Source organism: Balaenoptera borealis (assembly GCF_965194805.1).
Source record: "Balaenoptera borealis genome assembly, chromosome: 3".
Lineage (NCBI taxonomy): Eukaryota > Metazoa > Chordata > Mammalia > Artiodactyla > Balaenopteridae > Balaenoptera > Balaenoptera borealis.
In genome coordinates, this window is record NC_138866.1 from 42534560 (window position 1) to 42549067 (window position 14508).

The window sequence follows — 14508 nt, forward strand, 5'->3', positions numbered from 1 at the left end:
GCTTTGTCTCTTGCTCTGATATAGCCTATACTCCGCCCTGCAGCAGAGTCATTCTTTATAAATATATGTTAGATGTGGCCCCTGCCTACCCCTTCCCCCTCATTTCCTGTATTCTCTCTGTCCCTCCCGCCCCCCAGCCAAGTCTTCTTTGCCATTCTTAGAACACAGCAAGCAGACATCTGCCTCAAGGTTTTGGTCTTGCTGTTCCCTCTGTTCTCCTCTACTTGGAATCTTTAATGACCTAAATGAAACAAGAGAATTCATTATTTTGGTATGACCTCTGTTCAAACTTTACCTTATCAGAAAAACTTTCCTTGATCTCTCCATCTATAATAGTAGTACCAGGCATTTTCTATCTTCTTGCTGGTTTTAATCAGAGTGTAATGTATTGTATATCTATTTGTATATCTCTTTGTTTGCTGTACATCTCCTGAGGGACATATCAGCTCCATGAAAGCAGAAACATCATTGCTCTATCCCTAGTGCCTGGAACTAGGTGTTTGATAAATATTTGTTGAAATTTTGGAACAGTGACAGGTATTAAGGCCCACAAAGTTAAAGGATATATAAGAATGAGAAAGATTAGAGGTAATGTTTTTTTAAGTTAAGAAAACCTGTAAATGATAGATGAAAAGGGATATATGTGGAGAAAATTGTCTGGAAGAAGAAAAGGAAAGTCTCAGAATTCTTGGGTGGCTTTACTCCTCCCTCTCCTCTTTACCATCTAAAAAGCGTTCCCTGTTGCAGTCACCACTGTGTTCGAAGACAAGGGGGAGACCAAGGAAAAGGCCTTCAGTGGATTTTGTGGGTCCTTGTCCGGGGCTTCAGGGGTGCCTTCAGGATGTGGGTGGGGGCTCAAAGTATTCCTAGAAAATTAAAATTAATGAAATAAAATGAAATTGGGGGCCTTATGTTTCCTAAACCAACAGTTTTTGAAGCACCACAGATGACACATTGTGAATTTAACTCTTATGATGATGGTAATGATAATGATTTTTTTCATGTGTTGCTTTTCTGACTGTCCTTGATCAATATTTCATTTCCCAGTCCCCTTTAGAATTGTATGGAGAATGTTGATGTAATGGTTTCCCGTCTCTTGGGTCACTCCTCTGTAAGGAACACAGATACAGGAGTGGATTTATGGACCTCTCACTTAACACTGTTGTGAGTTCTACTCACTAATGTGGAAGAAGAACAGAAAGAAAACTGTGCCAACATAATGAATTCTCTTGTTTAGTATTATGAGATAGAAAGAGATTGGAACACTCCTTTTAAATTCTGTTAGTATTTCAGTGTGCTTTCTAACAGATAAATCTTTAATGATCTCCAGAAAACAGGAAGAGGATGTTTCCTACCCTTGTAAGTATAAATATGGCTTTAACAAAAATCTGTATTACCTGAACTTTGACTCCCAATAAACATGACGCATGATAATCATCTGACATAGCTGTGGTTTTGAAAGTTTAAAATGTGAGTATACGGTGGGCCTGTAATCCCGCAAAGCTCATATTGCTCAACTTTGGCTATAAAATTTGTTTTGAAAGGCCAATCATGATTGTTTTGTAGTGTTTGGGTCATTTCAAAAGATTCATTTGTATGCACTCACTGTATTTCTTCATGTTCCCTTTGCTTTCTTCTTGCCTAGAGGGAGAAGAAGATGAGGATGAAGAAGATGAGGAGGAGGAAGATGAGGAGGATAAAGATGCAGACTCCCTGGATGAGACCTTGGGTGGTGACACCGAGCTGCCTGGGTTTACTCTCCCTGGCATCACGTCTCAGGAACCTGGCTTAGAGCAGGGAAACGTGGTCTCTTTGGAAGGAGCCACTTACCAGGTGCCGGACACCATCGAGTGGGAACAGCAGAGTCAGGGCCTGGGTAAGAGTCATGTGTGTTTCTTTCCCTCCTCTCTCCCCTCATTTTAGTTTTCTTAGGTGACAGCTTTCCTTCATTGGCATAGATTATGGAACAAAATGATCTTCTGTTTACGGGTGTTTCGGCTGGGAAAAAGTTCTCAGTTCTTTCTTCACTATGTTTATATTTATGCTCTTCAATAGTCAGGCTCCAAACAGTCTCCATCTGCCCACGAAGAGCACGGTTACCTAATTTTTGGAAGGAATTCCATCTTTCCTTCCCAGCTGGAGGACAGCTGTCGGCTATGGGAGGACTTCCAAATGGGGAGGAATTGTGTGTAACCAGTCAACTGCACAAGCAGTGTGAATGGACTGGAGTCAGAAAACAAATGTATTTTGTCATCCTCTGTCCTTTTAGAATTTCCTCCCTGGGGAAATTCTTCCTTCACTTCTGGGTGAGCTTGCAGCCGTCCCATGACTTTTCTGCTCATTCTCGTGGTTGCATTTCATCATCAAATACAATGTTGTTTCAGCAGTTAGTGTCCAGACAACTCCAAGCTTACCCTCTCTTGTGCCCAGCCTAGATTTTCGGTGAGAGTTTCCGCTGATGCAGGCTGACCCCGACTCTGACACTCTCTTCCTGTCAGCAGGGACGTTCCTCTGTCTCTCTCCTCTTACCTTTTTCTGGAGAGATGCTATTAAGCTCTGGGTGATTCTTTGAGGCCTCACTCTCTTGACCTGAGGGGAAGTGACCTCTTCTCCAAAGAAATCTCCCTGAAACTCTTTTAGTCTTTAAAAGACCCGTTTATACCTTAAGTACAGCAGAGGTTAGATTTAAGAGTCATATAACCAGCGTTTGGAGTATTTCATTGAAAATTTGGATGTTGGTCTTGGACTTCGCTCTGGAATATCATACTAGTGTATCCTGGTGCCTCGGTTGAAACTTCCAATTTAGAATCTTATTACATATGATTTCTTAAAGATTGTTCTCCTCTCCTTCCATGAAAACTCTTTCAGATTAGTGATGAGGAGGGGTAAGTGCATTAAAATAAGTATGGAGTGGGAAGGTCGCATCATCTGTTTATCACACGATTGTGTAGTTTAAAACAAGCTCTCTCGCTTTTTTCAAAGCTCAGACTGAAGTTGGTAAACCTTTAAAGGTTTGCAGTCAAAGGAGGAATCCTTTTCATAATCTCTAAAACTAAGGAAACATGCATAAGGATCTTTAATCTTCTCTTCCATTATAGAATTCTTTCATGAGCTGTCCTTTAGATTTGGTTAATTAATTTATCCAAAAAATGGAACACCTACTATGTTCCTTTGCAAGGCATTGGAAACAGAGAAAAATAAGGCAGTGCCTTTTCTTGATTAGAGCAGAGCCCACTCGTAAAGGCTTCAGTGCCGGGTGGGTGAATTCTATAATAAAAGTAGGGTTATAGGAGGTCAGAGCAGAAATGTAGAAGGGGGCCATTTAGAGTAGCTTGGAGAGTTCAGAGCTGTCGCTTGAAGGATATATAAGTAGGAGATAGCTTGCAGGAGAAAGAGGTCAAAGACAGAACATACACAGAGGCATTGGAGGGATGAAAGAGCATGGCATAATACAGATGGGTTGGCAAAGAACGCAGTAAGTGTGTAAAAAGAAGCTCTAGGAGATATAACAGCAGACAGGGCTGGAAAGGTAAGGTAAGCAAGGATGCATCACGAAGATCTGTGACTGCCAAGAGATTTTCCCTCGTCCTTTATGAAAACCATTCTAGTGATAGTGCAGTGGAGGAACAGGTTAGGAGCGTGAGACTGGGGAGAGAGAAAGGCCACTTATGAGACCAATGAAATGTACATGTGAGAAACGAAGGCATGAACTAAGGCAGAGGAAGTGGGATGAAGAAAAAGGAGCCAACCTGAGAGCTTTTTGTCACGGGTACTAACTGATTTGGGGGGATGAGGAAAAATAGAAAGAGAGTTGAGGATGATTTCTAGGTTTTTAGACTGGGCGAACAGGTGGAGAGTGATGTCTCTGATGAAGAGAGGGAATAGAGGGAGCGACTTGAACTTGGCATATTGGGGAGATGATCAGCTAATTCTGGGCACATTGAATATGAGGAGCCTGTGGGGTGTCCAGGATGGACTTCGATTTTGAGTCTTGAATTCAGGGAAGAAGTCTGGGACTGAGAAATTATTCTGGGATTATCACCCTCTAGGTTGGCATAAAGGTTGTAGTTGAAATGTACCTGGGATTTCCTGTGGAATATGCTTATGGTAAGCAGAGGAGGTGATAAAGGATGGACTTCCACTGGACAGGCAGAAGGTATCATACATGTGCATACAATGCTGTATTTACTAAATTATTTCCTGAACAAATCCGGCATGTAATTGGGCAGTAATTACTTTAAAAACATCAAATGAAACTGCTAAAAGCTTATAAATATATCAAAATATTATAAAACAAACACAAACACTGGCCTGGGAACATGTGAATAAATATTTAGTCTGAAATGCACCGGTTCTACATGAACTGGTTGAGATCAATAAAATAAAATACAAAATACCAATGTAACTTATTACAGAGGTTAAACACAAAGACAAAAATCTACACATCAAGTGACTCCTCAGGTAGTGGATTTATAATATGGAAGGATCATGGACAGTTGAACAGTCTTTTAAGTATGGATTGGGTGAATATTTAGGGACTGTACCCCTTTACTGGAGAGAGGGTTGCTTTTGTACAGAGGTACTCTATGGAGGCCATATGGCATCTATTCCTGGACTGTGGTCCAGGAAGCCAATTTTCCCCACTTAGGAAGTTGGCTTACCATCTATGATAATTATAAGCAATCGGAGAGGCTATGAATCTTAGAAAAATCTGTAGCGGTTACAATTCAAGGGTAGCATGATCATTTGGGCTCTACCCTTTTTCAACACAAATTTACCATTGAAGAAGAGTCAAATTTTTAAAAAATCAACTTTATTGAGGTATAAATTATATACGATAAACTGCACTCAGAGTATGCAATTCGACGAGTCTTGACGGTTGTCAAGATGGAGGCTACATTCATGTGGCCTCCATCTCACTGAAAATGCAGAATATTTCCATCACTTCCCTTTTGTCCCCCCAATGATTCCTCATGCCCTTTGCAGTCTGTCTCTCTCTCAGTCCCCAATCCCAGGTAACTACCGATCTACTTATATTACTACAGATTAGAGTGCATTTTCTAGAATTTTATATAAGCAGAATCATATAATACATACCTTTATGTACCTGGCTTCTCTCACTTAGCATAATGATTTTGAGATTCAACCATGTTGTGGTCTGTATCAGTAATTTGTTCCCTTTTTATAGCTGGGTAGTATTCAATTGTATGGATATACCACATTTTGTTTATCTAGTCACCTGTTGATGAACATTTGGGTTTTCCCCAGTTTTTGGCTAATAGCAGTTACATTTTAAGGTGTGTAGGGCATGAGGCACAGGACAAATAGCCCTATTGTCCCCCTGTCCTGATTCTAGCCTCCATGCATGGCTAAGGTTTCTTAAATTAGTGATACCAATTTAGTGATCTGCTATGCTTTTAAAAGTGATTTCCCCAAGTCCTGAATTTTTATTTCATATCAGATTTTTCCTTTTAATAAAATTTACCATTTTCCTGGTTGTCTCCTACCTTTTACTGCCACTTCTTTTTCTGATATCTTCAGTTTGCCAACATGTTTTTAGCATTGTAGTTTTCATGGGAACCAAAATAAGGAACAAATCTTTCAAGCCCTTCCTTTTTTTCCACTGTGGGAAGACTGGGTTAGAGTAGTAGTGTCCAGGTCTAGGATTTTATTAGCTCACCAACTTTTTCTTGGAGGGACAGGAGTATTTCCTATTAACTCAAAATGAGTGACAACTTCTGGATCAATGTTAATTGATACAGTTTCCTAAATGTTCTCAGGTCATGTGAAATAGAGGGAAACCTCCCCTATTTGTGATGGATTTTGTGGTACCAAGAATAACGGCTCCCCAAAGATGTTGACATCCTAATCTTTGGAACCTGTGACTATGTTATCTTACATGGCAAAAGGACTTTGCTGATGTGATTAGGTTAAGGATCTTGAGAGGGAGAGGTTATCCTGGATTTTCTGCAAAGGCCCAGTGTGATCACGAGTGTCCTTATAAGCGAGAAGTATCAAGTCAGAGTCGGAGAAGGAGATGTGATGACAGAAGCAGAGGTCAGAGTGATGTGGCCATGAGCAAGGAATTCTGGCAGCTTCCAGAAGCTGGAAAAGGCAAGGAGATGGATTCTCCCCTTGAGCCTCTAGAAGGAACACAACCCAGCTGACACCTTGATTTTTAGTCCCTCAAGACCCATTTTAGACTTTTAACCTCCAGAACTGTAAGGTAATAAATTTGTGTTGTTTTGAGTCCCTAAGTTTGTGGTAATTTGTTACAGTAGAAATAGGAAACTAATACAGATTTCAATAAGTATTTCATGAGCAGCTTCATTTTAGAAGTAGAGCTTGCGTGACAGCTGTAGTCTGAGTGTGAGTGTTGTAAACTTAACTATAGTTTTTTCTTAATGAATCACTAAAAATGCAAAGATTGAGACCTTTAAAAAGTAATCCAATTTAATATAATCATACTTTAATTGGCCATCTTATTCATTCCTATCTTTAAGTGGGTTATTTTTATTTATAGACTATCACATCCTATCTTACAATATGAATGGTATTCCAAAGCAAATGCTAAAACCCATAGAAACCTTTAAAAATGAACAGATTGAAGTGGGTAGTTGGGATTGGCTAAAAATAATACATACTCTTTGAATAGATTATCGTTTCATTTTCTGTGAAGTAACAGGAGCAGAAAACTTAGACGACTTTCTGAGGCAAAGCAGTAGATCCATGGCTTAATTCTGTGCACTTCTGTTTTCTGTATTGTCACATACACATTGCCTGTAAAGCTTTGGAGAGAGAGAGCCCAATTTCTTGATCTTGCTGTTGGGAGGTGTGATTGTGGACTGAACTATAGAGGACAGAGAATCAGGAGTGAAAGTTCCATGTTATGACTGAGGTGCATTGATTGGTAAAATGCTAGTAGCATATAGGAAGCTCTTTATTTACATATGCAGAATCAATTTCTTTTCTGATCTAACAAGTTTATTTTCAAATTTATTGGTAAGAACCTGTACAGAGAGCAGATACTGTGACCCACACTACTTCTTATCCTTTCACTATAATAAATCACACGATTATTCTTTTAAAAGTATAAAATCAATATGGGCAAAGTTGAGTCAACATATCCATTTTAATGTTTAAACATGTGCAATGTAATTAATGTCTGGTGATTCTTTCCTCTGTGCATTCTGTATCTGCTAGGATGCCTTTAGCTACACGTAGCAGAAACCTTAAATTGACTTAAAGAGTAAAGAAATATATTTTCTCTGAAAACAAGAAGTCCAGAGATGGAGCTCCTGGGTCAGTTGACTCAGTAGCTCAGCTGTCATTGGTGACTCATGTTTTTCCAACTTGCTGCACTGTCCTCCTTGGGATGTTCACTTTGGCCCCAGGCTGGCCTCCTTACAGTTGCAGTGGCTGCAGCAGTTTCAGATATCACACCTAGACAAGACATTGCTCAGACAAAGAAGAGGACTGTCTTTTTACTGTGTTCCTTCCTCAGGAGAGAGGAAGACTTTCCAAGAATCCCCCAGTAGAATTCTCACCTCTGATTGGCTGGGATTAGGTCACATGCTCATTTCTAAACAATCATTGACAAGGGGAATGTGATCACATGACTGGTGGAACGGATGGGGGCATGTGTCAATCACTATACCTATCTATGATTTCTGTGTTTTCTGTTTACTTCTCTTGTGGCTGATTCTTATCCATGTTTCTTTTCTCTTCCAAGAATCCTGTGACTAATCTTGTTAAACTAATATATTTATCTTAAATATGTTTTGAATTCATGAGTTCTGGATGAGGGCCTGAGGGTGGTGGTATTGTTCCAAGAAGAGACCATTTTTTTGGCCACTTTATGGTTTGGTTGATGTTCTGAATAGATAAGGCTTCCAAAAGCCATCAGTTAGTTAAGTGCAGAATTACTATAGCTGTCTTCACGTTTTTTTCAAAAGCCTGCATCTAACATTGGGATGGACTCCTGATTTAGGAAGTGGAATATTTTCCTCTGGAGGTCTTTAAAAAACATGATAAATATTCAATTAACAGTATAGAGATGTTTGTGGAAAGCAGAAGAATGAAGAGCATTCATGTTTCTAGTTTTTCACCAGACATTCATAGAGCACCTACTAAGTGTGTGCTATGTGTTGTGGAAAGAGTGAGAGGTTGACCTGTAAAGAGGTAAATTACCATGGGGCAGAGAATGGTTCTATAGATGTGAGGCCAGTGGCTGAGCGATTACGCAGTGGGGAATTGAATCATCATTTACAACCAGGGGTTTCTTTGAGCAGGCAGCCATCTGTGGGGTGTGACTTCGGGAGTGCTTGTGTGATCTCTAATTTATATCCCCCTCCCCATTTTAACATGGTGCCTACTCTTCAATATTAAGAGCCTTCCTTTGGATTGCAATAATATACCTTGAGAAGGCCTTACAAAAATGTAGGTCTGCTGTCTGGATAGGATAACCCATAAGATGTTATCATGGATTTATTATTATTTATCAGGTTCATTACCTGGTGATTTAGGATGATTTTAATATGAAAGAAAGAGAAAGTGTTTTGAATTGGTAGAAAGGTAGAATGAACTGCAGGCAAAGGGTGAGGGGGTTCGGCCTTAGAGAAACTGAGCATTGGTCTGTGAGAAAGTCAGAGCCTTCGTCCTCAAACGTGTCAGCTCTTCTCTTTCTGCTCCCCATCATCCTTCTTGTTCTTTTAGAACACTTAACATGTAGCTAAGACTGAACACTTAAATATAGTGCAACACGGGCTGTGACAGCAAGAAAAAGATGCTCCGTAAAAGATAGTGGGAAGTGTGAGATTTCAAACAACTCTTCACTGCAACAAATGTCAGTGTATTTTGGCATATAACATGTTAAGCTGTGTATTACGAGGTTGCTCAGGAAGTTGCCGGGCTAACGTGGTTAAATATGTGTAAGGAAGGAGAAGGAAAGAAACCTTAATCCAACGTAACCAGCGCAATGTGAGTGGCAGATTGGCTAAAGCCCCCGCACCAGTGGTTGTCACTCTTGGCTGAAACCCCCTGGAGAGCGACAAAAAGTACTGATACCTGGGTCCCACCCATGGAGCACAGCTGTCCTAGACTGGGTCTGCTGGTTGTTCCCTTGGGATGAGGCAGTTTCTGTTTGTGAAGGGGATGGCGAAAGAGGATTATCAGAAGTGTTCTGTGCTCTATGAATTGAATCTCCATTAGTAAAGATTTACATTGCTTGTAATGATCTTTTGTGTATTGGATTAGTGTGCCTTAAAAAAAAAACCCCAGCTTTTTACAGTCACATTGAGATTAAAGTCAATATCCATGCTTTAGTTTCCCCAGAAAGCCCATGGTCACATTGATTTCGGATGCACGCAGCAGTTAAGTGGCAGCTTGCAGCATGCAGCGCGAGTAGTAGCTGGAAGCAAGATCTTAGTTCCCGGACCGGGAGTCCTAACCACTAGACCACAGGGGGCAGGGGCTGGGGCCTGGATCCCTCGTTCTTGCCTGCCTTGTCAAGAATGAATTCAGGTGAGGCGGCAAAAGGTAAAGAGAAAAGTAAAAAGTTTATTGGAAAAGCAAAGTACATGCGGAAAGATGCACGGGTGAACTCAGAGAGAGAGAGTCGCGCCTTTGGGAAATACTTAAATTCTTTATAAAAGGGCAGTTTTCCAGGTCTTTGTCTTCCTTCTGGCCAATCATCTTGTTTTGTCCCCCCTGGCTAATTTGTCTCAGGACCCTCCCCTTAGGTGCGCACGCACCTTTCAGCCAAGATGGATCTTGACGTGAAGGCGTCTGGGAGAAGCAAGACTCAGTGTGGCCTGGCATTGTCCCCTGACTTTTGACCTGCAAGGAGCCTTTCTGCGCATGTGTAGTGTCTCCCTTGCCCCAAGGATGGGAAGTTTATGGCCTCTTGATCCTTTACTCAAACAAGGTCTAGCTCCTCTCTGCTCCTGCCACAACTGTTATCTTAAGGTGTCCACAGGAGACAAAGCCTGGCTTTTTACCCTGTTTCAGTTGTTACTTCCGTTTTGGAGTGCAAACAGGAGGCTGACTGTAAATGCCTAACCTGGAGCCCACCTATCTCCTATCTCAGGAAATGTAAACAGGAGGCTAGTTGTGAATGTCTGGCCTGAAGCCCACTTTTTCCTGCTTCATGAGATGTAAATGGGAGGCCAGCTGTAAATGTCTTACCTAGGGCCTGTCTGCCTCCTGCCTCAACATGACAGACTTCTAAATCTGTCCCATGGAGGTCTGTACCCTGACTTCTGCATCTGGAATGAGTGAGCATCTCCGGATGTGAGTTTCCTTGAGTAGGTACCTGCCAGTTACTTGGAGTTCCTTCCTGTCCTCAGACGGTACCCAGGGTTTCTGGATTTAAGAGTAATGCCATTTACTCTTTCTTTGGAAAGAACTGAATTATTTTTCTGAGACAAGAGGAGCAGAACTTGGATGTAGACCTCCTTTTTCCACATTAGGCAGGACACACTAGTGCCAAAGTTTAAATTAGAGATTGTGATCCCTGCCTCTACCCACCTCAGGAGAATGAGTGCTTAAGGGATGTTAGGTCTGCAGAGCAGGATGCCTTCCAAGTCCAAGAAATCATTTCTTCATAGACCTTTCCATCTGAGCCATTGGTTACTTGCAGATTATTAGTAGTTGGGGATTTCTAGGGGAGAAAATCTGTCCCCATGCCTGTGGTGAAAAATCTGACAAACTCAGGATTTTAGGTTTTAAATGCATTTATTTCCTGAGTTTTCCACTTATTTATTTTTAACCTGTTATATTGTAGGTATTTTTGTTAGAAGGTGTAAATCCTCTTTTTAGCATGGAGTAGGTTATAAATAGGTTAAATACATAAAAGTGAATAGACTTCCTTCCTGCTGCCCACTTCTAACCGTGCTCACAGGTATGTTCTGAGGACACCCGTCTTGAACCAAAAATCAAAAAGATAGCTGGCCAAGGCTAAACAAAACCAGGTTCTGGCCTAAAAAGAATGTAATGTATTCTGGGTTTTTTTCTTTCATTTTGGTGTTCATGACACTTCTGATGAGCAGTTATGTATAATGGCTACAGTCAAACTCTTATGTTCCTTCAACATAGGAAATGTTACGTCATTTGGAAGGAGGAAAGGATTGATGGCATGGATGATTTTGTGGGTTGTGTTAAATTTTCTTTTTAGGACTGACACTTAATGATTTTTCGCAGCTCTATGTAGGACTTTTGCACCAAGAATTTCAGGCAGACTGGAATTGAGGCTTTGAAATTCATTAATTCCAAGAGTGGTAGAACTCAGACCATTAACACACACACACAAACACACACAGAGTTCCCTTTGCCCAAGTCAGCTGTGGGACACTGCAAATTCCCTTATTCTCCTCCAAAGATTTCTTTTGAGAAAACTAGTGAGGAGTCAACTCTAAGTCTCAAACGCTAATGAGGGAAACTCGTAGAATAGAGTTAGTGGAGAGCACAGTGGCAGCCCCAGCCCCGTCTGCAGCTAGCTCCCCTGTGCATAAAGCTTCCCTGGGGATGTTCCTGTGTGGAGGAAGGGAAATCAGTCTTGGTTGTTAAAACATTGATCTTTGTGCAGCTGGGTCTCTCCAGTACTGTAGTAGTAGGTTCTGTGTGATCTCAAAGAACTGCCAACCTCTCGAACTGGCCTCAGGAAGCCAGAGCTATTTTTGAAATTCAGAGGATTGGTGGTGCGAATTAAAAATACACCGCAGCAGAAGTGAAGGAGAGATTGAATATAAAATCAAGGAATCAGAGATTTCCATCAGGTAACTCAGGGATTCAACAGTTCATGGGTAGGAAGCATTTCTTATAAGTGTATTTGTTTCTTTTATACACCCCTGATATATTCAAGGACCTCCAGGATCTGTCTGGGGTCTCTCTTCCTTCCTCGTTTCTCTCGACTGCTTTGTCCAAGACCTCTGCCTTCATCGGGCTGTAATCACTGTCACCAGAACATGCATCAGACGTTTCCGGATCCCGCATTTTTTTTCTACCATTATTCTTTTTTCCTGGGATGGTCTTCTCCATTTACTGTCTGTCTGCCCACCCCGCGCCGGCTCTCGCTGAAGCCTTTCCCGGGAACCCTAACTCCCACTCAGTCCTCCCCTGTGAAACTCCCCCAGCCGTTCTTGGCAGTAGGGCTCATTCCCAACTCCACTATCTCATTTTGCTTAGGACTTTTTTGGAAGTGCACAGTATCTAGTACTCAGCATTGAGTACTGTTGATTGATTAAAAGGGGGTTCTCTTCCAGCTGGTAGCCATGCTGGACCTGAAACTGTCCAGCACAGTTGGGAGGAGGGATGGGGATGCTTTATTGCGCCCTGACAATTAAACAGTAGTCCCTTATTTAACTATCCTGGAGAGCACTGTGGGGGACGGGAGGGGGCGTGTTAAACGGAGTTAGTTGGATTTGTGGAAAAAATGGTAACTGATCAGTACTGAGGGTTCTCCATAATGCTTATAACTGAGATTAAGCTTAAATATCACATGACAGGTAGAACTTCATGTGATCTTAACTTTCTCTGGTTCTCTCTACTTACTTCAAAATAGTTTTTACATCTACAAAGCCCTTAGTAATGAACTAATTATAGCATGCCTTCAGGTCATCAACCATAGATAACATTTTGAGGCTAGGTTTTTTTCCGGAACATAATCTAATGTTTTATATTTTTTCCAGCTGTATTGAGATATGATTAACATAACATTGTGTGCAACGTGTTTATTTGATACGCTTATATACTGCAAAATGATTACCATCATAGCATTAGCTAACACCTGCCCTGTGTTGAGTAACTACCTTTTCTTTTTTGTGGGCAGCAATCTAACATTTTAGAATGAGCTTGGAGTGATTCTACGCCGTTTAATGATCAGACCTTGAAAATGTTGGGCCAGCTACCTTCATTACCTTGGAATCTGAATCAGATGAGAATCAGATGATTGCATTCTCATAGTGATCAATCATTTAAAAATTTTCCAAATAGCTAATTAGGTGGCTTAACGGTGATAAGGCCTTTGATAGCTTCTACCAAAGAATAAAAACAGCCATAGCATCACCTACATTGAAGTGAGAAATTTATTAAACCTGATTCGCTTTGCCACTGGATCATTGCTTCTCCAAGTCAGAGAACTGAGTTGTCTTTTTGTATCTCACTTCTGGCTGGAACAAACTTATAATATAGTATTTTAAATGTTTTAGGGTTCTGGTTTGAACAAAATTGTTCTCTTTTCATGTCTTTAAGGCCCTTTAAAAGGCCCTGGATAATAGGTTCTTGTATCAAAGGTTTAAAAAAAGAAGTAAATTTGGACTTGTTGATTTAGGAAGAGCCTTCTGGAACTAAACCCAAATATCTCAGCTTCACATTATTCATCTTTATTTCTGTTAATGATCTGTGTGAGATAATAGACTTAATGCTTTCCAGAAGTTGAAGCCCTTATCTGTATTTTCATGATTAAACTATATTGAATTAGAGAATTGGAAAAAAAATCACATTTCATTCATTAAGAGTGAATTTCTTATGTGAAAATTCAGCAGTCACTTTTCCTTTGGAGAGCTAAAAAAGGATTCTTGGAACTAAGCCAGAAAATAATCTCTTCATCAGCTACAGTTAATAAAAATATTAATAAGGCACATTATATCTGAGGAGAGTGCTTTGAACTAATTTCTTTGTAATCAGAATGCACTCATAGGCTCAGTTGGGGAATTATTAACATATGAAAACATCTAGTAGGCTCTTCTGGGAATTAAACAAGAAATACAGAGAGGACTGAAAAAAATTTCGGAAATGAAGAAACTGAGTATAAATTGTCCTCTTTGAAAAATACAGAGGAAAGTAAACAAAGATGATGTTAAAAAGCTTCCAATTATGTTAAAACAAAATTGAGAAAGTAGTGAAAACAGTGTCCTTATCTCTTGATTTGAAGTTACATGATGCTAAATTAAGGTGAATTAATCGAATGTTATAGGTCCGCTGTGTTAAGAATCTGGAATATTTGTAGTCTCCCCAGTTTTATTTGTCTTCCTTAATTTGGATCAGAGAAAGAATGCACTTAACTTTTGCATTTCAGAAAATAGAGCAATTCAGTAATTTCCCCCTCTCTCTACTGAGATCATAAAAAGAAGATGCTAAATCCTCAAAGCTTAGCTTAGTGATCAGCTGAGGTTGAAGTCAGCCAGTTCATTTCATTTCAGCATTTGAGAATTAATAACCATGGGGTTCTGATTTTCCAACTAAGAACTTTTCTGATTTTCTGTTGGACAGAAAGATTTTTTCACAGAATCTGGCACAAAATATAGATATGTGTCCAACAAGGAATGCCCAGTTTCAATTCATGTGAAGAATCTTTAAAATAAACTTTACAAACATCCAGATTATCAAGACCCAGGGAAGGAATTTAAAACAGAGGAGTGTTTACAGCTGAAGGATTTTTTTTTTTTAATTTACCATGTTAGCTATTTTTTTTTAAGAATTTCACTTTTAAAATTAATTAATTAATTAATT

At 40.2% G+C, this 14508-nt stretch overlaps 1 protein-coding gene across 2 annotated transcripts in view; it reads left to right on the plus strand.

Annotated features, from left to right (window-relative positions):
- ARMH4 (armadillo like helical domain containing 4) overlaps nt 1–14508 on the plus strand; it is a 150977-nt gene that overhangs the window by 59163 nt on the left and 77306 nt on the right. For both annotated transcript variants that reach the window (XM_082386506.1, XM_082386505.1), the window contains exon 5: nt 1646–1876. In XM_082386506.1, coding sequence (XP_082242632.1) covers nt 1646–1876 — 231 coding nt within the window. The remainder of the gene's footprint in view (nt 1–1645; nt 1877–14508) is intronic.